A 25,680-nucleotide genomic window follows, 5' to 3' on the forward strand; every position below is an offset into this window, starting at 1 on the left:
GATGAAAAGTGGGCAGTTTAAAAAGAAATGCAAGATAGGAGAGGAAGTGTACAATTGCTATAGAAAATAATATGGTTCCTCAAAAAATTAAACAGAATTACCATGTGATCCAGCACTTCCAGGTACATACCCAAAAGAACTGAAAACAAAGGACTTGGAACAGATATTTGTACAGCCATATTTCATAGTAGTAATATTTACAGTAGCAAAACTGGAAGCAACGCAGTGTCCATCGATGGATGAATGGATAAACAAAACGCGGTGTCTACACACACTGGAATATTATTCAGCCTTACAAAGGAAGGAAATTCTGATACATGCTAAAACACAGATAAACCTTAAAGATGTCATGCTAAGTGAAATAAGTCAGTCACAAAACGACAAATACTGTATGATTCCACTTATTCATGAGGTACATAGAAAAGGTGAATTCATAAAGAAAAGTAGAATGGTGGTTGCCAGGGGCTGGGGGGGGAGGGGCGGTGGAGTTATTATTTAAATGAGTACAAAGTTTAGGTTTGGGAAGATGAACAGTTTTTAATTATGGGCTTTTTGAGTTAGTGGTTCTCAACCCTGATGCATATTAAAATTATCAGAAAGTAATCCAAAAAAACCCAAGGGGGACTCTGTCTAGCTGGAGGAAATCGACCAGGTAGGGTGGGTCTATTTTTAAATTTTCCCTGCTGCAGCTAGGGTGGCAAAGACTGGTGTAGGCCAGAGGAAATAAAATATTGTGATTTTTCTATAACTTAAGAAAATAAGTTCTGGAGATGGATGGTGATGATGGTTGAATGTACTTGATACCACTGAACTGTGTACTTAAAAGTGGTTAAAATAATTTTATGTCTAGTGTATTTTACCATAATTTAAAAAAATCTGAAGAAAAAAAAACCTCTAAAGGACAATATTAAGCCCTTTGATACAGGTAATTGCATTATTTGCTTTTTCTTCCTTGCAAGGAAACTGTTCCCTAGTAGGATTTTGAATTCCTCCTTATCTCTTGCAAATATATGTCCAACTGCTGAAATGCTACTCTAACCTTCACGATAATGTGTTAGTATCTGAGAGTCATGGAGAAGGCAATGGCAACCCACTCCAGTACTCTTTCCTGGAGAATCTCATGGACGGAGGAGCCTGGTAGGCTGCAGTCCATGGGATCGCAAAGGGTTGGACATGACTGAGCGACTTCACTTTCACTTTTCACTTTCAAATACGTAAATTTTAATCCTGGCTCCAACCTTTATAGGTTGGGGCCAGATCACTTAAGTCTTCCCAAGTCTTGTTTCCAATAATTAAAATGAACAGGGTAGCAGACAAAAAAGAACTGACTCAAAGTCTCTAGTTTCATGGTATTTAAGTTTCCAAACCACACTTTTGCTACATTACAAATATCTCTGTTACATGGGTAGTTGAGTTTGTATAGTTTCTGTGTTTTTAAAAGTATTGGTGTATTTACTATCTTAGTTTCATTATCTCCAATAAGCAGTTGTGAATTTCCTGAGCCAACTTTGTCATTAATTTCTCCATTATAATTATAAAAGCCTATCAGTGTTTTTTCTTAAATCTCAAAGCCAAATTTAGGATTCACTCACTCCCACCCCCTGCCCCCCTACTCCCTGCCAGGAGGGATTTGACTGCCTTATAGTTACTTGATAACACTTACTTTGATTTTTTCAGGAGTAGAATCCTTTTCCCTGCTAAAAAGCATGAAACCTAGAATTCTTTCGTTCCACAAAGTGCGATTCTTTCTAAGAACTCCACTTTCCAGGTCTTGTCAGTGTGGGAAAGCTAACAGGGTTTGCTCATAAAGAAGAAGCTTGACTCATGCCCATTTTACTTAACAGATGTTTTGAAGTCTTTTACTCCCCAAGTATTTAACTTTTTTCCTCTTCTTTACTTCTCACTACTGTCTTAGTTAAGGCCCCTATCAACTCTTGTGAAGACCACTGCTTTCCCTTGGGTGTCTCTTGTCTTCAGGGACAAGATCTTTGATGGCTTCCAAACATTGCCTTTTTTTACATCTGCCTTTGGCACTGAGTAAGCTAAGTGAAATGCAAACCTGACCTTGTCATTTCTATAGTTTGAATCCTTCACTGGCTCTCCGAGCCTACAAAGTAAGACCCAAGCACCTTAGCATGGCTGATGGGGCCTTTAATTGACACCTTTTATCTGATGCTCAGTGTACAGTGAACAGACCCAGTGGTTGCTGTCCCTGGCACACCCATGCATACCCACAGCCATGACTTCATTCCTGTGTGACCATCCCAACTGGCCAGGATGTCCTCCCTTTTCAAGACTTGGGTGGGGAGGCATCTTATCCAGGAACATTCCTCTGTGCTCCCACAGAACCTGCAGGTACTGAGCCCATCATACTACAATGATCTGCCTCTGTGTCTGCCAACTTCTTTGGTCTCTAAGTTCTTCAGGAACCTGTTACACTATGGCCATGTTACACCAATTGCAGTATCCCCAGCACTTAGCAGTCTCAGCATTTCAATATTAAACATAAGTAATCAAAATACTGGAGCACATTCATCACAAAGCCCACCTCACTGTGCTCTCCTCACCATGCAGACACTAGGGCATGAAGAGCTGGCCAAGGAATAGATCGCTAAGTGAAAGTTGCTTAGTTGTGTCCGACTCTTTGCAGCCTCATGGACTATACAGTCCATGGAATTCTCTTGGCCAGAATACTGGAGTGGGTAGCCTTTCCCTTCTCCAGGGGAATCTTCGCAACCCAGGGATCGAATCCAGGTCTCCTGCATTGCAGGTGGATTCTTTACCAGCTGAGCCACAAGGGAAGTCCAAGAATACTGAGGTGGGTAGCTTGTCCCTTCTCCAGGGGATCTTCCTGACCCAGAAATCAAACCAGGGTCTCCTGCATTGCAGGTGGATTCTTTACCAACTGAGCTACCAGGGAAATCCCAAAGTATAATAATACCAAGCAATAGGTGCTCTTTCTTTGTCACATGCAATTTACCTTTTAACATGTATTTTCTTTGAAGGGACCAAAATTTGCAAATTTCCCATGCATGATTGCTTTTGAATTTAGAGAATTCAATTGACAGAAACATGTTCAATGAAATTTTAATTGAAATATTGATTTGTAACTGATAAGCAACTTTCAAGGCCAATTTAAGGAGCAGAAAGAATAATGATGATATGATATTCTTCTTATATTGGGAATGCACGATACTTCTTGGACCAACATTACTTTGGCTTTTACTTTCCTGAAAATGTGACTGCTAGGGAGATCTTTCTGTTCTAAATACAAGAAGGTTTTGTGGAAGGCAGGTTAGAAGGTACTATAATTCGCCAAACACATATAACCTTTCTACGTACAATATAAAATTTTGCCTTTTTTTTTTTTTTTTTGGTAATCGAGGTCCAGGATTTCATCCACTTTGGATCTAAAAAGCTTCTAAATTCACTTCTGCCACCATCCAATTAAAATCTTTTGAGAATTAAGCAATCATTTCCTGACTTGCCAAGGATTAAATTTAGATGCTTGGTTGAACATGAGCCTTATCTCTCCAGCCATCACTTTTAATTGGAGCATGTAAAAGGATAACATAGGGTTTTAGTTGACATCATAGTCTATTGCCATGGAAATGTAAACATGGGTTTGTATTAAACTTGTCTCCAAGCAAGTTTTAGGGGTACAGATAGACTGGGAGACAGGAGATAAATTATGTAAAACAGATCCTCTCAATGTTGGAGTGCCCCAGGAGCACAGACCTGGGTGATGTCATCTTGTCTCATGGCTTTAAATACCATCTATACACTGATGACTCTCAAATTTATATCTCCAGCTCAATCTTTCCTCTGAACTCCAAACTCATATATCTGTCTTCTTGACCACTTCAGCTGGATGTCTGACAGGCACCTCAAGTCTCACACATCCAGCCTGAGCTGTTAATACTGCCCTCTCTCTGTGCAATTTGCTCTATCACCATCTCAGCACATGTCAATTTCCCCTTCCACTTGCAGAGGGCATAGAACTGGGGGTAATCCTTGACCTGTCTCGTATTCCTCTGCAAATCCTGTCAGCTCTACCTTTAAAATACAATCAGAAGATGCTCACTTCTCCCCACTTGCACTGTTCAAACTACCATCGTTTCTAGCCTGGACTATTAATTGACTCTTAACTGGTCTCCCTGTTTCTGTTCTTATGGGTCACATCATGTCACTTGCCTGCTCAAACCCTCCAGTGGCTTTTCGTTTCATCCAGGGTAGGACCCACTGGCCTTTAACCATCAATTATCTCCTCCTCTCCCTTGTTTTCTTCTTCACACTGGACTCCTGGTAGTTCACTGATCCTACGAGGTGCGCTCCTGCCTCTGGGCCTTTGCCTGTGCTCTTCTTCTGGTGATCTGTATGGCTTGCTTCCTTTCTTTCGGTAGGTCTTTACTCAAATCACTTTCTTGCTGAGGCTTTCTGTGGCTAACGATCTAAAATTACTATTTCCACCCCTGTTTCATGCTTTATTTTCCTCCTTAGCAGTTCTGTAACAGGCTGTGAATTTTACTTATTTCTACTGATATTGTTTGTTTCTGCCACTAGAATGTAAGCTCCAAGTGGCAGGGACCTTTGGCTGTGTTTTTCATTGCTGTATCCTCTGCCTTTAGGGAAGTGCAGAGGCACACGGTATAAAACCAATAAATATTTGCTGAGTGAATAATTTTAAAAAACGGGTGATACATGTCATAAGAAATAAAGACTAGTGAAAGCATGATTAACAAGTGTCTAAAAAAATTCATCCGTTATTGGGTTTTCATGGGAATCTGTCTTTGGTGGAGCTCTAACTTAATTTTCCACAAGAACAGACTTGATTTCTCTTATCTTTGCCATTTGGAACTTCAGAGATGATTGTTCAAGAAGGAAGAGAATAATTAAATAAATACAGGTGGGTAGTAAATAATGTTCATTGTTTGCCATGTTGGACGAGCTAATGATTTTTAAAAATTATTAGCACACAGAGCTTACTATTCATAGTGGACTGAAATTAGAAATGAAAAAAGCTGCTCATTGATTGCATTAGCAGTGTCTGGCACCCAGTAATGTAATATATAAAGTGAGTTAGACTTGGATACTATCCAGGAGGGCTTAGTTACTGAAGTAGTTTCATTTCTAAAGTGATTCTACAGTACAGGCATTGGTGTCCAGGTTGGTTATAGTTAAGCTTAGACAGAAACTAAGAAACAGTAATGGAGATCCTATCTTTAGACCTGAAAATAATAAATCTTTAGTTGCTATTCCTTGCCAACTTATAAAGTAAACACTTAATGAATGCACAGACTATAAGCCCTTAAATGAACTGTAGATGAAAAGGGCAATAAATATGTGCCAGAGCTAGTGGTACAATGATATAATGGAAAGATAAAGGTTGAGAAACCCAGGTTCCCACTGACTGGCTCTATGATTTGGGGTGAGTCATCTAACCTCTCTTAATTACCTCATCTGTAAAATGTGGAGGATGGACTGATAGGCTTCAGTGGTCCTCCAAGCTCTACATATTATAAGATTTTTTGACTTTAATCACTGTGGTAGGCAGAATTATGCCCCACCCCCACCTCAAGAATGTCTACATCCTAATCCCTAGAACCTGTGAATATGTTATATTACATGGCAAGGGGGAATTAAGGCTGCTAATAAGCTACCTTAAAATAAGGAGATTATCCTGAATTATCCATTTGGGCACAATGAAATCACAAGGGTACTTAAAATGTAGAAGAGGGAGGCAGAAGAGTGAGTGTGAGAGTGAAGCTATGTGAGAAGGGCTTCACCGACCATTACTGGATTTGAACATGGATGGGGAAACAATGGAAACAGTGAGAGACTTATTTTGGGGGGCTCCAAAATCACTGCAGATGGTGACTGAAGCCATGAAATTAAAAGACGCTTGCTCCTTGGAAGAAAAACTATGACCAGCCTAGACAGCATATTAAAAAGCAGAGACATTACTTAGCCAACAAAGGTCCATCTAGTCAAAGCTATGGTTTTTCCAGTAGCTATGTATGGATGGGAGAGCTGGACTATAAAGAAAGCTGAGTGCAGAAGAATTGATGCTTTTGAACTGTGGTGCTGGAGAAGACTCTTGAGAGTCTTCAAGGAGATCCAACCAGTCAATCCTAAAGGAAATCAGTCCTGAATATTCACTGGAAGGACTGATGCTAAAGCTGAAACTCCAATACTTTGGCTACCTGATGCAAAGAACTGACTCACTGGAAAAGACCCTGATGCTGGGCAAGATTGAAGGTAGGAGAAGGGGACAACAGAGGATGAGATGGTTGGATGGCATCACCGACTCGATGGACAAGGTTTGGGAGTTGGTGATGGACAAGAAAGCCTGGTGTGCTGCAGTCCATGGGGTCGCAAAGAGTCGGACACGACTGAGTGACTGAGCCAGTTACTGAGCTGAAGAGGCCATAAGCCAGAATGTGAGCAGCCTCTAGAAGCCAGAAAAGGCAAGAAAACAGATTTCCCTTAGAGCTTCCAGAAAGGAATGCAGTTCTATAAAAGACTTGATTTTAGCCCAGTTAGACCGGTATCAGACTTCTGGACTTCCAGAATTATCAGTAGTCAATTTGTATTGTTAAAGCCATTAGGTTTTTGGTAATTTGTTAATGGAAGGGATAGAAAAAAAATACAAGCAAAGTTGGACCCAAGTTTATTACAGATGCAGGCTTTAAGTAAAAATCCTATACTCAGGTATTCTGTAAAGATCTTCAGAAGTAGCAATAATCAGAAACCATGAGAAACCTGTTAGAAAAATTGTGGGAGAGTATATGTGTGTGTGTGTCCATGTGTACACTTGCGCTAAGTCACTTGAGTTGTGTCAGACTTTTTGTGACCCCCATGGACTGTGGCCTGCCAGGCTTCTCTGTCCAGGGGCTTCTCCAGGCAAGAATACTAGAGTGGGTTGCCATGCCCTCCTCCAGAGGATCTTCCTGACCCAGGGACTGAACCCTCATCTCTTACATCTCTTGCATTGGAAGCCGGGTTCTTTACCACCAGCACCACCTGGGAAATTTACCAGCAATTCATGTGAAGAATAGAAATCTGGGTATCTTATAAAGAAAAGAAAATGTCAAGAGAAGAGAGATCAAAGATTATCCACAATGTAAGAGTTTCTTCTCTGGATCTCACTGTACTCACCTATAAGTATAGGGAAGGACTGGGATAAATAATCTCTAAATTTCTCTAGCTCTGAAATAAGCTTTTAAATGCTGATAGATGCTAACATGGGCTTTTGAGACCCTCCCCTCCCCAAAGTTTGAAGAGTATTCATTTTAGAAAGTAACTATAATTGTCTTTAATGTGTAATAGTCAAGCTTCACAGAAAGCTCTACTTAGTTTAACAAGGAGGGGGCTCTGAATTCTAACCCTGACATTCTTATTCAGGTAGATTGCATGGGGAACTTGTTCAGCTTTCCTTCTCTTCTGTTACTTCCCCTATAGAAGTATGGTAAAATTTTAGTTAGATGGATTTTCTAAAGAATGAATTATTTCAGATGTCTCAAGGTTTAGTCCTTTATGTATTGAATAACTAAACTTTAAATATATTTGATGGAACTATATCTAAAGTAAAACTCATGCCCCATTTTTATATACAATTTAATGATTACCATATTCCCTTCTCTTGAAAAGAGTCATGACTAATAACATCAATTACTAGAGTAATGCTCTAGACAGCAGTTGGCAAGCTATGGCCTGCAGGCTGTTTGTAAGGTGTGCTGCTGCTGCTGCTATTGCTGAGTCGCTTCAGTCGTGTCCGACTCTGTGTGACCCCATAGACGGCAGCCCACCAGGCTCCCCCGTCCCTGGGATTCTCCAGTCAAGCACATTGGAGTGGGTTGCCATTTCCTTCTCCAATGTGTGAAAGTGAAAAGTCAAAGTGAAGTCGCTCAGTCGTGTCCGACTCTTAGCGACCCCCATGGACTGCAGCCTACCAGGCTCCTCCATCCATGGGATTTTCCAGGCAAGAGTACTGGAGTGGGGTGCCATTGCCTTCTCCATTGTAAGGTGTAGTTTTTTATATTCTGTACATGTTAAAAAAAAAGGTGTGTGTGGGGGATATATGACCTTAGACCCTATGTGGCTCAAAAAGTCTAAAATAAACATTATCTGGCTCTTTGCAGAAAGGTTTGCTGACTCCAGCTCTAGAGAAAGATGTGTAGGCCTCTTCATCAAATGTCCAAAACTAGACTGAACTTTCTTACGTCACTAAACGAAAAACATTCATCTTGGCACAAGGTAGCTCAAGTATTTGTGGAAAAATAAAGGCTCCAGGCATTTTTTTCTTTTTGGCTGAGCTGCACGACTTGTGGGGTGTTTAGTTCCTGAACCAGGACTCCAACCCCAGGTCCACATCAGTGAAAGTGCAACAGTTCTGTCCACTGGACTGCCAGGCAATTCTCCAGGATCTTGGCATTTAAAATTCTTCTGTTGCTTGTTGATACACTCTCCTCACTTTCAGGGTTTTTTTTGTACTTACTACCTGCCCCTGGCAGTCTCTCCCCCTTTCTAATCTCAGTCTGGAAATTTGATAACCTAGCTTATAAACATTGTAAACGATGTAAGATTTAGTCAGTTATGTGAATACCCTAAAACTAGTTTTTAAGTAAATCACAGGTGGTTTAGTGCAGGGATTTGGTGACTAATTTTGCTGGTCCCAAGACCTTTATACTTATTTCCAGGTTCTCAGCTGTCCTTTGAAAAGGCAAGGTGTCAGGACAGATAAGGTCTTACTGTAGTGTGATCATTTTTTATTTTTATAATATAAAAATAGCAGTATATCTGAAAAGCCACTCACCAAAAAATTAAACTCAAGCAATCTAAATGGTAGGATTTTCTTGGAACATTTTTTTTTTTCTTTAAATAAACATTACTTTTACAATCAAAAAGGCGATTTCATTCAAAAAAAAAAAAAGATATCTTGTAACGATCTCTCCATCCAGTCTCACTGCCCTAACTCAACAATTTTCATCTAGCATATTTTGTTTATTCAATGACTTTAAAATGGTTGCATATACTGGCTTTTTAATTTGACTCACATTTGGTTTGCCATGGGTAACCTATGGTTACTCTTAACACTGAAAAATAAGCGGTAAATATGAAATGCAAGAAAGCTGACAATCAATATGGTGAAAGATGACTGCCTAAAATTTTGGCTTCGGCTCCACCCATTTTTCTACACATTCACACATATAATACCCAACCTGGATAGTGTTACAGCTCAAAACACTTTCCTCCATTTAGTGTGCAAAAAACAACTCTATTAAGTGGGCACATTCTCGGAGATAAAATGACTTGGCCAAAGTCACTCGGCTAGCCAGGGAACAGGTTTAGCAGCGTAGTCAAGAAAATAGGAGCAGGTCTTTGGAGGCGCTCCTAGTTAAACGAGAGCTTTCACTACACGCTGGCCTTTATGTTCCCTCATCTGACAATGACCTTTACAAACTCAAACCTGCCTCTTCTACCCTATCGAGGCACGTGAGGCGGGCTGCGGAAATCTGTGGGCTAGTCGCTCAGTTGTGTCCGAGTCTTTGTGACTCTATAGACTGCAGCTCGCCAGGCTCCTCCGTCCATGGAATTTTCCAGGCAAGAATACTGGAGTGGGTAGCCATTCCCTTCTCCTGGGGATTTTCCCGATCCAGGGATCGAATCCGGGTCTCCCGCACTGCGGGCAGATTCTTTACAGACTGAGTAGCTCACATCCCAAGTCAACACTCCATCCCCAAAGCCCTAGTTCCAAGGCAGAGAGGAGAGAGAGCACAGTTCGCCCCTCGCTGGAGGCGCAGCTTCTGCGCGCTGGTCCCGAACTAACCTGACCAGGTCGGTCATGCAGGAACCCACCACCACCACCGCCGCCGTCTCCGCCTCCTCCTCCTGCCACTGCCTCCCAGGGTCCCCAGACGCGGCCATTGCTCAGAATCGGCAGTATCCAACCTGGACGCTGCCCTTTAACCTTTGCCCCACCCCGTAACCAGAGACGCCGCTCCCACGTTCCCTAACGACGCGGGCCTTCCGGACGCCCGGGTGGGTCGCCCACCTGGGTGCCCGAAATAACCCCATCCACCAACTGCCCCCAGTTCTTCCAGGAATTATCTTCCTGCACAGCCTCTCGTAGCAGAGCTATCCTACGAGTTCCAGACTCCGCACAGCTCGCCGCGCACGAGGTAGGCGCGGAGGTACGAACTTTCAGGCACTAGGGGGACGCCCTTCCGAGCGCCCGGCCTGGCGCGGCCGGGGACGCGCACGCCGCCCGGCTCCAGGGCCGCCGAGGGGGCGGGGCGGGGCGGGACGTCCGGGGACGCGCACGCATCCGGCCCGCGGTGCGCGCGCAGGTTGGTGCGTCGGTCGGGGGCGCGCTCGGGTAACCTGTACCCCACGTAGTCGCCGGTTACCGATCCGACTTAAGTTCCAGGTACCTGGACTGGGGCTGGTGCGGGGAGGTTGGATCCCGAGTTGCACAGGTGGCGCTGAGGACCGTGGTTTACATATATCCAGGGCTCGCCTTCTCTTCCTATAGAGAAGGCCCCTGTCCCAAAGATGCCCTACTCATTCCCGTCACCCTGGTCCCCTCAAGAACGAGCCCCCAAGGCCAGAGGCTGCTCTCTCTCCACACCTAGCCCGCCCCCTGGTTCCTGATTAAGCTCAAGACTCTTTGGTTTTTCCTGCCTGATTAGGGGATCTTACAATTTGGGAGAAGGTGTCCCCTTTTAGAGCGGGGTGGTCATTCTTTGGGTTCGAGCTGATTGTTTTTCTTGAATGCTGCCCCTTGGAGAAATTACTTCCCCTGTGTACTTCCCTCGTGCGCCGTATGACGTCGACGTGACGCATCAGGACGCCACCCCTTTCCGTTCCATGACGTAAGCTGGGCACGTGTTTCCGTGTTTGTCATCCCATCTTAATTGCGAGAAGGTAGACGATGCTTTAGACGTGTTTGTATTCCCCAGACTGCCCATTAAAGTACCTCATGTGACCCTATCTTGAGGCAGCAAAGCTCTGTAAAAATTGTATTTCTGCATTTCCTTCTGTATATTACACGTCAAAATCAGGAAATAGAAATTTCACAACTAGCTTTCAAGGGAAACGGGCCACAGTAAATTGTTGCCTATCTGGGAACGATTATTGTGCTTTGTTGTGTAAAAAATACTACTGGGAGATCATCCCACATCTGTGTACCCCGCTCAGAAGCCAAAGAACGCTATTCGGTGACCTCTGATTTTGGAGTCAGGTTTCCCGCCCCCCCCCCCCCCCCACTTGTCTAGAGAAGTCACAGCAGCTGTGCTTGTAACATTTTAATGCTGCATAAAATCTTGCACTGTCAAAAGATAGTATTATGGCTGTTCAGGAAACAAAGACAGATTCATTCCTTCAGGTGTCATTCTAAGGTCATGACAGTTGCTGAATTGGATGGGGTGTTGTCACCTTAAGTATAGTTTGGTTTCTGGAGCAGGTTTGTTCCCTGTAGCATTTTACCTAGTGAATCACTTAGGCCAGCTTCAGCAGTAGGCCAACATTAGTCTAATTTGTTTCTATTTGTCAAGCAACCGTTAGTCTAAATTCATGACTTTTTTATTTTACTAGATGTATACTTTTTTAAAAAAACAAATTCACTTTGATGCTTTTCTCTTTGGTATTTATTTGAGAAGAAGTTAGGTATAGTGGACTTTGAGGGAGATCTGGATTTAAATTCCAGTCCTGCTTGGTAGGTTTGTGACTTTGAGTAAGTTTCTTAGTCTTGCTCAACATTAGTTTTATTATCTTTGAAATGGGAACAGTAATATTAAACAGAGGATGTGTTAGTTGTTGGGAAGTAAATGAAATTTCAGCTAGAGATGGGTAGTATAGTGCCTGATATTCAGTAGATTTTGAGAATGTCTTGGTTCTGTTTCCATTTTTCATAGAAATGAGTGATGAAATAATAATAGGTATTATGGGAAAACACATGGAAGAATAATTTTGTAGTGTAAGTAAGGTCCTTTTGCTTTTATCCAAAATGACTATTTCTGTTTTGCATATGATCTAGATAAGCATCCTTTCAAGAACTGTGACATCAATAAGCAGAAATAAAAGTGGAAATGTTGCAGAAATAGGAAAAAAAATAGACTTCAAAGGGATAATAGGTCTAGTATACTATTCAAAGACAAATTGTAAGTTATGTCATCTGTAAAATGGGAATTCTAATATATGCCTTACCATCCAGAATTGTGGAGGTCAAGTGCACTAATGTTTATGGAAGCTGTTTATAAGTGATAAAGTGTTATAAAATGTACTTGATTTTTATGACTGATAATACAGTGCATTAGATGTTTACTCTTATTTTGTGATGACATATTGAAATGGTGCTGGGAGGCCATCTGTTAAGTGGTCAGAGGAGGACCTTGTTTTATATTTGCAGAAAAGATGATTTGAACACTAAAGTATAAAGCTTTTTCTACTTCAGAGATACTTTTGGGTGTCATCAGTATGTAGGGTCACAGTGGGTTTTTTGTTATTTGTTTTTATGATTGTTATTTATTTTTTTGCCCTTTATTGCTCTGAAATGTTTAAAATGGGTACTAGTTTTCAGCATTTATCAGGGAGCTGTAAATCCTCATAGGGCATAGTATATGAAAACTAGAATGAGCACATCATTTACTTGCAATTGTAACTTGCAGGAAATTAATTTGCTTTTGATGTGGGATTATCCTTTCAGATTGAGGAAGAAAATGATCATTTAAATTGACTTATTCACCTCTGAAAGTGGAGGCTTTCATTTAGAAATCTATTAAGAGGAATTCATGTACTCCCTCCACCAGCCCCATGGGTTTCCAAGTAATTTAGAGATGATTTATTGGTTTTACTTTTGTATTTTCAAGTGTAAGAATTTCTTAGTGCCTTAGAGTCAAAAACTTTTAGATCTATGATAGTTTGTGCTGCTTAATATCTGGATAGGTGTGTGTTTTCATGATTTAATGGTTACCTAGATTTTTGCTACATCTCACATATGCTATTTTCTACAAGATTTTTTGAGGGCATAATATCTTTTCTTCATACCTAAATATTTCTGTAGCTCTTGTCTCCTTATTCATCTTTATTAAAAGATGCTTCTTGATGCTTATGGTGTACTAGGTACTTCTGTTAAACACTAGAGAGTCAAGACAGTTCTGCAGGGAATAGATCACTAAGCAGGTAATTATACTGTGGAGGGGAAATAAGAAAGAGGTGTATCAGTAAATACACCTACAAGTAAATACCTTGTAATAATTGCAAGTATATTTGCTTCTTCTGAAATTTTGCAGTTTTATCAATCAAGTTCTTTCTCTTTGTGGGGACACAGAGCAGGGACTCCTAACCTAGCAGCATGTGTGTTTTTTGTGTCAGGGGAGAGGATTGTCAGTAAACCCTTCTTGAGAAGGAAGGACCTGCCAGTTGTAAGACAGAGTAGAGCAGCTTTTAAGTAGAGTGTGGCAGCACAGAAACTGGCTTTGAAAAGGGGGAGGCAGTTAGATTTCAGGGGTTGCTGCTCCTCCTGCAAAGTCTGTGTCTTGAGTAGGCGAGCAATAGTGAGCTAGGCTCTTTTGGAGGGTCAGTGCAAGAGGCTACCATAAGACAGGAGATGAGGTATCAAGCAGGAGACACTTCTGTGTACTGCACCAGTTTCCAGGAAGGTTGTTATGTCTAGTTCCTTTGGATATTCTGATCATCATTCTTTCCTTCTTCTTTCAGTGGTGATTTGCAAGGCAAGTTAAAATGTCTCCAGAAGTGGCCTTGAACCGAATTTCTCCAATGCTCTCCCCGTTCATATCTAGCGTGGTCCGTAATGGGAAAGTAGGACTGGATGCTACAAACTGTTTGAGGATAACTGACTTGAAATCGGGGTATGTACCAGAAGCAATTCATCCATTTCCTCATAACAGACCTTTCTCACCAGGCTTGTAAAAGTTGAACACCACAAAAATTCATCAAGTCATGCCCTTATGTGTTAAGTTGGTTTTGTCCAGTTGTTGACATTTTATGTTTCAGGTTATTTAGTTGTGCTGTGGGCCATTGCCTCATGATCAGAATGGTGTGTGTGTGTGTGTGTGTGATTAAGGCATATCTCTTTGTTAACAGTGTGCCATGTGGTTTTTAGCTAGTGTGTTTTTCATCATTGACTTGTTTTCTTGTTCTCTGTTCTGTGATTCAGTATGCACTGTAAGAGTTGGGATTTGAGATTGTGAATCTGACATTATTTGATAGTCTCTCCTAATAGGAAAATTATAATTGCTAGTCCAAAATGAGTCATTTTTCACAATGGAGTTGAAACAGTAATATCTCATGCCTAGAAATGTTGCATTAAAAAAAACCAACTTTTTATTTTGAAATAGATTTACTTAAAGAATAGTTACAAAAATGCTACAGAAAATTAATGCTGTTACATGCTGATAATTGTTCTATAAGTCTTATTTGAATTTTACCAGTTTTCCTGTTAATGTCCTTTTTCAGTCCAGAATCCAATCCATGATACAGATTGCATTTAGTTGTGATGTGTACCTTATCTTCCAAATCTGTGACAGTTCTTGTCGTTCATTGTCTTCCATGATTTTGAAGCTTTTAAAGATAGCATTGGTTAGTTACTTTGTAAAATATTGCTCAATATGGGTTTGTCTAATGTTTTCCTTTTATCAGAGTGAGAAATACTCACTCTGATACCCGCCCTCAGTATTACAGAAGGGATGTATGATTTTCAGTACATCATTAAGATTGTGTGTACCAGGTTTTGCCACTGTGAAACTGATTTTCCCTTTGTAATTAGTAAGTACATTGTGCAGTGTGTTTGACATTGTGCAGATGTTCTGTTTCTCATCTTACTTTTGTCTGTTAATTTCAACCTCCATTAATGGTTCTTGCCTGCAATAATTGTTACAGTAGTTCTTGGATAAGAGTGATTTTTAATTTCCCTTTTCCTCCTATACTTAGTCATTTAATTCTTCTGTAAAGAAGCATTACCCCTTCCCTGCCAATTATCTGTTTATTTATATCAGTATGAATTTTGAGGCATTTATTTTATTCTTAGAGTCATAATCCTCAATGAACTGTGTTCATTAATTCTTTCGCTCAGTTGTTCTAGCCTTTGTCATTGGGAGCTCTGTCAAGTTGTCTTTGGAGCATATCCCCATCATTTTTTGAACATTTTCTTACTAGAGATACTACATTCTTGATTTAGCTCTTCTTTTAAAAGGTCTTTTATTTTTACTTTCTACAAATCTTGCTATTTTCTGACTAAGCTGAAGACCTGGATATAAGTAAGATAGAGAAGACTAGGTTAGTTGGACATTTCATTGGAATGGTACTATGCTTTTTAAGTAATCAGTGGGTAGGGGTTTCTTTTTGAGGTGATGAAAATGTTCTAAAATTAGTAGTAATGGTACATGACTCTCTATTATTCTAAAAATGACTGATTTATGCACCTATAAGGGTGAATTTTATGGTTTGTGAATTATCTCTCATTAAAGTTGATATTAAAAAGACAAACCTGTGTACCCAGGGTTATTTACTGGCTTGAATGGATAGGACATGGAAAAAGATCTTTCTTCTTTAGTTTGTCACAAATATTCTTTTCAGAGATATTGAAGATGTGACAGGACTGATGGCAGAGGACTGGGAGCTGGTTTATGTCAGATGGTAAAGCACATAAACCTGAACTTCCTACTCTTTTGTTGGTATCCTGAGAGCACAGTTGGATTCACCCAGATAAAGTCACTTTACTTCTTCTTTGTAGACTCCCTCTTTGGTGCTCCCAAATTCCTGAATGTTTAGTTGAGTGTTTAGGTACAAATAGTGGATCTGATGATTAATTTGAAATGAATCAACTAAACCTGGCCCTGTCTGGACTAAGTCTGTAAAAAATACTTGAAAGGGTGTTTAATGACTTGTAGTATTTATGGAGTTTACTTTCTTTAGATTTAGAAAAGGAATAAAATTATCTCTACCTACATTAACAAACCAGCTACAGATAAAATGATGTGAAAAGCCTTATTAATCTAGAGCATTATTGATGCCTTTTATGTAGTACTTAACCGAAAGATTCATGAAAGTTCTTTTGAAGCTCATTAATAATTCTTTCCTCAGTGTTTCAACCAAAGTATGAATTCATGAAGTTTCTATAGCAAAACAATGGCAGAGTTAGAGAAAATAGTTTTTTTTTTTGGTGTGTTGCTTTTGGCATTTCCCTTTCTTTTAGACCAGCAGCCAACTGGTGGCTCAAACTGTAAAGAATCTACCTGCAACGTGGGAGATCTGGATTCAGTCCTTGTGTCTGGAAGATCCCCTGGAGAAGAAAATGGCTACTCACTCCAGTATTCTTGCCTGGAGAATTCCATAGATAGAGGAGCCTGGAGGGCTAGATTCCATGGAGTCACAAAGAGTCGGATATGACTGAGTGACAGACACTTTGATTTTTCAGTCAGTTATCAGAATTGGGATCCATGTTTGGAATTTCTCTTAACTCAAATGTTTAAAATGAGGAGACTAATTTTTATAGATCACAAGAGCCAGTATTGTTACCATAAATAGCTACTTGCTCTTGAAGAGATGAGGTACCAGGGTTTTTGTATTCTAGGTCTGACTCACAAAAGGACGAGTTAGGCAAGAATCTATGCAAAGTAAGTTTTGTTTTTTTTTTTAATTTTAAATAGCAATTCACTTTTCTTTCTCTTATGGTAACTAAATCTCTCTACCTTATGTAAGATTATGTGTGTTTCCAAATTCCATTGCTAGGCTGTCAGTATCAAGGACAGGATTCTTATTTAAAATATTTTTATGCCTCTGTATAAAAACAAAAAATATTTTTATGCCTTGAGAAACCTGTATGCAGGTCAGGAAGCAACAGTTAGAACTGGACATGGAACAACACACTGGTTCCAAATAGGAAAAGGAGTACGTCAAGGCTGTATATTGTCACCCTGCTTGTTTAACTTACATGCAGAGTATATCATGAGAAACGCTGGGCTGGAAGAAGCACAAGCTGGAATCAAGATTGCTGGGAGAAATATCAATAACCTCGGATATGCAGATGACACCACCGTTATGGCAGAAAGTGAAGAGGAACTAAAAAGCCTCTTGATGAAAGTAAAAGTGGAGAGTGAAAAAGTTGGCTTAAAGTTCAACATTCAGAAAACAAAGATCATGGCATCCGGTCCCATCACTTCATGGCAAATAGATGGGGAAACAGTGGAAACAGTGGCTGACTTTATTTTTTTGGGCTCCAAAATCACTGCAGATGGTGATTGCAACCATGAAATTAAAAGACACTTACTCCTTGGAAGGAAAGTTATGACCAACCTAGATAGCATATTCAAAAGCAGAGACATTGCTTTGTCAACAAAGGTCTGTCTAGTCAAGGCTATAGTTTTTCCAGTAGTCATGTATGGATGTGAGAGTTGGACTATAAAGAAAGCTGAGCGCAGAAGAATGGATGTTTTTGAACTATGGTGTTGGAGAAGACTCTTTTTTTTTTTTTTTTGGAGAAGACTCTTGAGAGTCCCTTGGATTGCAAGGAGATCCAACCAGTCCATCCTAAAGGAGATCAGTCCTGGGTGTTCATTGGAAGGATTGATGTTGAAGCTGGAACTCCAATACTTTGGCCACCTGATGCAAAGAGCTGACTCATTTGAAAAGAGCCTGATGTTGGGAAAGATTGAGGGCAGGAGGAGAGGGGGACGACAGAGGATGAGATGGTTGGATGGCATCACTGACTCAATGGACATGGGTTTGGGTAGACTCAGGGAGTTGGTGATGGACAGGGAGGCCTGGCATGCTATGGTTCATGGGGTCGCAAAGAGTCGGACACGATTGAGCGACTGAACTGAACTGAGCAGAATGCCTCTGTAAGTTCTACCATGGTGTCTTTCTAATGTAGTAAGTAAAGGTTGAATGAATGAATGCATTAACTGTTTTCCCAGAGCAGTTGCTCTGTTTGGGGATCAGAGTAGTTTGGACATGTGGTTCAGAACATGTTTGTTGGTCTGAGAGTTGCTCACTTAAATTCTGTTATGCATAATCCTTTTAAATGACATTCCCTGACAAATGAGTTGGTTTTAGAGATTATGGTCAAGTGTGTTACAGTACTGGGTTTACTTTTCTAGGTGGAATTTATATTGAGACCTGGAGGGGCTGAATTTTTAATGTTAGGGAATTATTCCTTGAGCCTACTGAACGTTTATTAGCTCTCTGCCCTATATTAATTTGATCACAAGCATGTGTTATTTGTAAAACGCTATATTTTGTCTTTTTTTAGTGATTTGCTAATCTCAAAGATGTCTAAGTGTTCCACATTCTGGAATGATGCCTGAGAGGAAAGCAGGGGAGGGCTCACTGCAACCTGTGACAGCTGAGCCTTAATATCTTTTTTCAGCACATCACAGTGACTCAACCTTACTGGCACATGGCTGTGTTTGGGGCATCTGCTATGACATCTCATCCACCCACAATTACCTGTTGCATTTTTTGGGTCCATGTTCTGAATTTCATTACTTAGTTAAAAATAGATACTCAGGGTAGTTGATTACTAAATGGAACAGTTTTGAAAGATGAGTGTTGTCGGCTTTGAAGACTGATCTCAGATTGGCTGCTTTACTCTCTAGCTGGCAGGCTGAGCTTCTTTAGCCTCATGTCTAGAAGGGAGTTGCTGCCCCGAGAAAGTGTTAGTTGCTCTGCTGCTGTTGCTGCTAAGGCACTTCAGTCGTGTCCGACTCTGTGCGACCCCATAGACGGCAGCCCACCAGGCTCCCCCGTCCCTGGGATTCTCCAGGCAAGGGCACTGGAGTGGGTTGCCATTTCTTTCTCCAGTGCATGAAAGTGAAAAGTGAAAGTGGAGTTGCTCAGTTGTGTCCGACTCTTAGCAACCCTATGGACTGCAGCCTATCAGGCTCTTCCACCCATGGGATTTTCCAGGCAAGAGTACTGGAATGGGTTGCCATTGCCTTCTCCGAGTCGCTCAGTTGTGTCTAACTCTGTGACCTCCAGGTTCCTCTGTCCATGGAGTTCTCCAGGCAAGAATACTGAAGTGGGTAGCCATTCCCTCCTCCAGGGGATCTTGCCAACCCAGGGATCGAACCTAGTTCTCCCACACTGCAGGCAGATTCTTTACCATCTGAGCCACCAGGGAAGCTTCCCTGAGAGTCAGTAGTTTAATTTTGAAGATGAGCAACTTAGTTAACAATTTAACTATCTAGCTGTTCACTTGGTTTTTCCATTTTACTTGCTTTTTCATACTCTTCTGTGATCTTCTTCCTTTTTCCCTGTGCATATTTTTATACTTTATTCATTATGTATAAATGTATCTCTAAATAATATGTAGTATTGTTTTATATGTTTAAAAAGTTTATGCAAAGGATACCATACTGGATGTATTCTTCTGCAACTTGCTTATTTTGCTTAGTGTTAAATTCATCAGATTTATTGATAATTACATTTAACAGTTCTCGTTCTTTCATTGCACTGCTGTATCATATTCCATTGTCTGAATATGTCTCCAATTTTTTAATTCACTCTCGTGCTGACTGACTTGTATATTATTTTGAGTTTCTTTTGACAAAGCAAGCCATGATGAACATTGTCCCACCTTTGCTCAAGAAGATATTTTGAGATTATTTTCTGGGGCAAAGGTTTTTGAATTGGGTATGGTTACCCATTTTTGGTTGTAGAATCAGTGGAATGAGTCACCCCAACATTTAACAACTGAATGAGAAGAGAATGGAACTATCAGAATGTGTCACACTTAATAAGAATAAGCACCATTTTGTGAATTTTCCTTTGAGTTGTATGCTTGAACTGGGTCACAGTATAAAATGTATGTGATGATCAAAAAAGTTTGAAAACTACCCCTTTAGGGTATATTCATAGAAATGGAATTGCCAGCTTTTAGGGTATTTGGTATTTTATTCCATTGGATATTGCTGGATTGTATCAATTTCCTTCTACCAAAAATGAATGAGAGTTCTCATTTTTCTATAGCTTTCACAATACTCTGTGTTGTCAGACTTAATTTTTTGTGAAGCTGATGGATGTGAAGTGGTATCTCATTATGCTTTTAATTTGTGTTTCCCTGATTACTAGTGTAGTGAAGAATCTTTTCATTGATTTCTTCTTTGGGAATACCTTTGCTCATCTTTTGGGCTTCCCTGGTGGCTCACATGATAAAGAATCTGCCTGCAATGTGGGAGATCTGGATTTGATCCCTGGGTTGGGAAGATCCCCTGGAGAAGGGAATGGTTACCCACTCCAGTATTCTGACCTGGAGAATTACATGGACAGAAGAGCCTGACAGGCTGCAGTCCGTGGGGTCACAAAAAGTAAGACACGACTGAGCGACTTTGACTTGCCCATCTTTTAAGTGGATTGTTTATATGTGTGTATGTGTGTATGTGTGTGTATATATATATATATATATATATATATATACACACATATATATACAGAGAGAGAGAGAGAGAGATCTTAAAATGTTGTTTATGTAGTTTGGATACTAATCTTTCAGCAGCTACATATATTACAATCTCCATTTAGTTTGTGGTTTATGTTCTTAATTTGGTACTACTGATATCTAACAGTTTTAATTTAATGAAGTCATTCATCAACATTTTCCTTTTTAGATTTGTTCTCTTGTGTGTGTGTGTGTGTGTGTGTGTGTGTGTATTTGTAAGAGAGAGAAAAGAACCATTTCAGGAAATTCTGTCCTACTCAAAAGTTACATGTCTTTCTCTCAGAAATTTAAAGTTTTCCTTTTTGGATCTTTAAATAGGAATTTATTTTTCTATAAAATACGTTGTAAGATAGGAGTATAGTTTTTTCCACCAGTGGATAATTGGTTGTCCCAGCATCATTTATTGAAAAGCTCATCCTTTGCTTGTGGCTCTGTAATGCTGTGTCTCTTATTATGTCAAGTTTACATTGCACATGGATCTATTTCCAGGCTTCCTGTCCTGACCAGTCAGCCTCCTTGTCCTTGTGCTAGTTTGTGCTATATTAACCATTACAACTTTATAGTGTATGTTGTGATAGCTGGTAGGAAAATTTCTCCTCATCCATCTTGTTCTAATTCTTAAAACTTGTCTTGCTTAACCATATATCCTAAATACTCTTTTTTATAACCTCATTTATTTTGTTTGTTTGTTTGTTTTTTGGCCACGCCATGCGGTTTGCAGGATCTTAGTATCCCGATCAGTGATTGAACCCAGGCCCATGACCGTGGAAGTACTGAGTCCTAACCTCTGGAACTCCAGGGAAGTCCTTCACTGAAATGGTTGCATATGTAAAGAATCTGCCTGCAGTGTGGAAGACCTGGGTTCAACCCCTGGGTCAGGAAGATCCCCTGGAGAAGAAGACGGCAATCCACTCCAGTATTCTGGTTTGGAGAATTCCATGAACAGAGGAGCCTGACAGGCTCACGGGGTCTCAAAGAGTCAGACATGACTGAGTGACTTGCACTTTCACTTTTCACTTTCACACTGTTCTTTAAGGATATACCGTAATTCACTGAACAAAACTCCTTCTTTTTGACTCACTGAGAAAGGAAATGAAAGGAAACTGACTTGGTGAGGGGCTAATTGAGAATTGACCATCAGGAAAGCTCTCTCTGAGGAAATGACATTTAAGGTGAATCATGAAAGATGAGAATAATTCAATGTGAAGACCTGGGGAAGTTGTTGTAAAAAGGGAATATCATGTTCAAAGACAGGAGAAAGCTTCCATGATCAAGGATCTGCAAGGCCACTGTGGTTGGACTGTAGGGAGGGAGTGGGAGAGGGATATAAGGTGAGATTCTAAAGATAGTCAGGGGCTAGATTATGCAGAGTCTGGTGGGCTAAATTTGGGAACTTGGATTTTATTCTGGGTGGAATGAGAAGCTATTGAATGATTTTAAGCAGAGTGACATGATCTTATTTATATTAAAAATATTACTGGTTGTTACATGGAAAATGGTTTGTGCAGGATAAGGTAGAGTAGTTAGCTGTCCATTACAATAGACCAGGTGAGAGATAATAGAGTCTTGGAATATGGTGGTGCCAGTGGAGATGGAAAGAAGTGAATGTATTTATAAGTTATTTAGAAGGTAAAATCAAGAATATGTTGAATTTGGGTTTTGAGAGGGTCAGGAATGACTTCTTTGTTAGCTTAAGTGGGTAGGGTAGATGGTCATGTCATCTGCTGACATGGGAAGGTGAGAAGATGGATGGAGGAACTGCTTTAATCTGGATTGATTGTGGTCTAGGTCTGCCAGGCAGCTCTCATTGTATCATGCATCATTCCCTTTACCTCTTTCCTGTGTTGAATCTCATATCTTACTTGCTTGTTTTACCTTCTAGCTTTGTTGGAGCAAGTACTCCAGTAGCATCCTAAGAAAGAGAGAAGAGGAGGTTCCTTTTTGAGTTCTTGGAAGTCTAGAAGTGTCTTTATTCTACTTTAAACTTGGTTGATAATTTGGACAAGTACAAAAGTGTAGGTTGCAAGTTATATTCCCTGTGAAATTTGGGAGGCTTGATCGGTAATCTTGGGGACTCCTAACACATATTGTAATTTTATGGATGGAGTATTCGCTTTTCTGCAGGGATAGTAATTGTAGTTTTTTTTTTTTTTTTTTTTCAGTTGAGGTATAATTGACTAAATGTTTAAAAAACACTTCTTCTTTACCTTGTAGTATCCCTATTTTCTCTTTCATCTTGGTAGCTTTCCTTAAACTGATGATTCTTGGCTGTCCATGTCTATTAAAGAGTGTGAGGTTCTGAAATGTGAAACTGAAGCTCTTTGAGTGTAGGTGGGCTTGTCAACTACTGAGCCTCACTGCAGTGTTATCAGGAAGTGTGGTATTGTGGTTTATATTTATCTCCTATATATTTGGTCTTCATCCACAGTTTGAGGCTCATAGCTCCCCAATTCCTTGGAATTTCCTGAATGATAAGAGCAATGGGATAACATTTGGTCTCTTGTCCTCAGTTCCTGAACCTGCTTCAGGGAAGGTGACTATTCGTTCCCACCCAAGGTTGGGAGCTGGCCCCTTAGATTGTAGTTTTACAATATTGACTATTCCTGCTACATATTATTGAGTATACCTCTTCAGGAATATGGTCAATTTCTCTTCTTCACATCTGTTTTTGTATCTGTGAATAAAAGTTTGTGTTTTCTTCATTTTGTTCCTGCACATTTACTGTTAACTTATTCCTAGGTTGTTTATTCTTTGTTGTGCTATCAGATAGAAATTCTTAGTGGTTTTTTGGCATATATGAAAGCTAGTACAGAAGTTAAAGTGAAATCAGGAGATGTTTGAAAAATTTAATAATTCAGAAATCTATTATCAGAATACTGAAGAATACTTAGGGAGAATTTGGAGAAAGGAAACATAACCGTGAACAGTCTTTGCAACCTTGTCAATTATCATATATTATGTTTGTGTTTATTTCTGTATGAGTTCTATTTCATTAGTCTTTATATCTGTCTTTATGCCATTACCCACAGTTTTGATTATAGTAGCTTTGTAGTTAATTATGACAGCTCAAATTGTGAGAAACCAAAGTCTGTTCTCTGTTTTTTCTTTACTTTCTATTTTCCAAGATTTATTTCTTCGTTTTCAAATTGTTTTGTCCAGTCAGGGTCCTTTGTAATTCCAGATGCATTTTAGGGTTAGTTTTTCTACTTCCCCTTCCTCCAAATAATGTTGGCATATATAAAGTTCAATTGAAGGTGTAGATCACTTTGATTAGTTTTTTGTTTACGAGGGAAAGTCAGTCTTTTTAACAAACAGTGCTGAATAAACTTCATATCTATATTCAAAATAAAGAAGTTACCCATTAACTTATATCACACACAAAACCACACACACACACACACACACACACACACACACCAAAATGCATCAAAGACCTAAGTATACAAGACACAAATATGAAACTCCTGGGAGAAAAACTAGAGGGAAGGCTTCAGGATATTAGATTTGATATTTCATAACAAGCACAGGCAGAAAAATAGATAAATAAATTTTGTCAAAATTCAGAATGTTTTTGTATCAAAGAAATTATCAAGAGACTGAAAAGACAATCCACAGAAAGGGGAAAAAACCTTTGCAAATTGTATTTCCAATAAAATTGAATAGCATGGAACTTCCTGGAAACACCCTAAAAATCTAATTTTCAAATTGCTTGATTCACCAAGGTCTCTTGGTGATCTTTATTTTTTATTCCTTAATATGTTCATAATTAAACTTTTGATTATCCTTGCCTAGTGAAAAAAAAACAAAAACATAACCGTGACTGGAAGAGCTGAAGCATGGCTGGGGAGTGGGGCTGGGTGGGCACAAGCCAGAAGTCAGGGTGATGGGACTGGAACCCTCTGAGCCATCTTTAGAGGTGTTGGGTAGCAGCATCATATAGTGATGAGTATGCAGGTTTTTCAGCTGGTGAGGTCTGAGTTTGAATCCTGACTTTACCGCTTAGTAGCTTATGACCTTTGGCAACTTACATACCCTTTCCGTGCTTTTTCTTACACAGGGATGATGTTAATAATTATCTTATTAGGTAGTTATGAGAAGGCTTGTGGAGCCTAAGGTGCTGCTATGGCTTCCAGTGGGGCTGATGTGAACATTTTTGGCTGGGCAAATGAAGCTCCTGAAATGCCAGATTACATGGATGATTGGCTTGAGGGCATCTACTGCCTCATCACTGATAGGAATGCTTTTCGAAAGAACTTAGTTTGGGACTTTTTGCTGTGGGAATGTGGCTCTCCAGGAGTTTGAGTGACATTGATCTAATGGTACCTCAGCTTGGGGTGTAGCCAAAAAAGCACATAGAACCTCTGTGCTGTACTCGAACCTTCTAGAAACAGAGCCTCCAGTCTATGAGTGTCACAAGAACTTGCCCAGAGGGGCACCTTTCCTCCTCTGCCTGATTTGCTTTCTCCACAGAGTCTACTCAGAATACCATTCTCTGGTCAGCAGTCAGGTTTCAGCTACAGTGTTGTTTTCTGTAAAGTTCTGTACATGGTTTCTAAGTTTCTGTAGGGAATTATCTTTGCTCCTGTCCTGTGGAATGACCTAATGGTATTTTAACAAATACGTGAAATAAAGACTACTCATAAAGATAAAATAATTATAGAGATGAAATGAGATAACTTATGTAAAGCACTTAGAGTAACTTGGTCATAGTGCTCAGTAAATGGTAGCAACTATTATATTACTATTGTTATGTTACATATAGTATATATATATTTTTCATAGTTTATATATTATACATATTTATTATTTCACTGTATTATTGTTGTTTGGTAGTTGGTAGAGTCACACTGGCATTCCAGAATCAGGGACTCTGTGAAGAGTGAGTGTCCATGTGAGTGGTATAAAGGAGCTGTCTAATAAAACCCAGGTGATTTGAGCAAGCTAAGAACTCACACATGTATAACAGAGATCAGAAATCATAGAGCAGAAAAGCACAGGAAAGCCAGAGACTTTTGTTTCTAGGGTAACTTTCTGTAACTTTCTATCTTGTTCATTGCTTTTTGGAGTTCTATGGAGGGAGGAAAAAGTGTGGCTAACTGAGACCCAGCAGGGGGATATATTCATTTGGAATATTTGATTATGTTGAAGAATGGATGGGTGTGAAGATACAAACTTTTTTTTTTTTTTTTTTAAGCAGATGGAGCCTAAGAGTTTTAAACAGC

At 39.9% G+C, this 25,680-nt stretch overlaps 2 protein-coding genes and 1 pseudogene across 19 annotated transcripts in view; 2 read left to right on the forward strand and 1 right to left on the reverse strand.

Annotated features, from left to right (window-relative positions):
• RBKS (ribokinase) overlaps positions 1-9,974 on the reverse strand; it is a 101,195-nt gene extending 91,221 nt beyond the window's left edge. For both annotated transcript variants that reach the window (XM_086326117.1, XM_086326116.1), the window contains exon 1: positions 9,830-9,974. Coding sequence is in view for 1 of the 2 variants with exons in the window: in XM_086326116.1 (XP_086182242.1) it covers positions 9,830-9,927 (98 nt within the window). In the remaining variant the exon portion in view is untranslated. The remainder of the gene's footprint in view (positions 1-9,829) is intronic.
• BABAM2 (BRISC and BRCA1 A complex member 2) overlaps positions 1-25,680 on the forward strand; it is a 478,104-nt gene that overhangs the window by 40,000 nt on the left and 412,424 nt on the right. For 5 of the 17 annotated variants that reach the window (XM_086326095.1, XM_086326108.1, XM_086326101.1 and 2 more), the window contains exons 1-2: positions 10,361-10,429; positions 13,720-13,871. The exons of 1 other annotated variant lie outside the window; for it this stretch is intronic. In XM_086326095.1, the coding sequence (XP_086182221.1) occupies positions 13,744-13,871 (128 nt within the window). In that variant the 5' untranslated portion in view covers positions 10,361-10,429; positions 13,720-13,743. Of the gene's footprint in view, positions 1-9,831; positions 10,194-10,360; positions 10,927-13,719; positions 13,872-14,729; positions 14,788-25,680 lie in introns of those variants that run through there. 11 more of the 17 variants (XM_086326096.1, XM_086326113.1, XM_086326099.1 and 8 more) reach the window with 11 other exon arrangements.
• LOC147362917 (mitochondrial import receptor subunit TOM6 homolog pseudogene) lies at positions 24,436-24,858 on the forward strand (annotated as a pseudogene).

The sequence above is a fragment of the Bos grunniens genome, chromosome 11 (assembly GCF_055505025.1).
Source record: "Bos grunniens cultivar Pamir isolate PY7600 chromosome 11, Bosgru_T2T1.0, whole genome shotgun sequence".
Taxonomy (NCBI): Eukaryota; Metazoa; Chordata; class Mammalia; order Artiodactyla; family Bovidae; genus Bos; species Bos grunniens.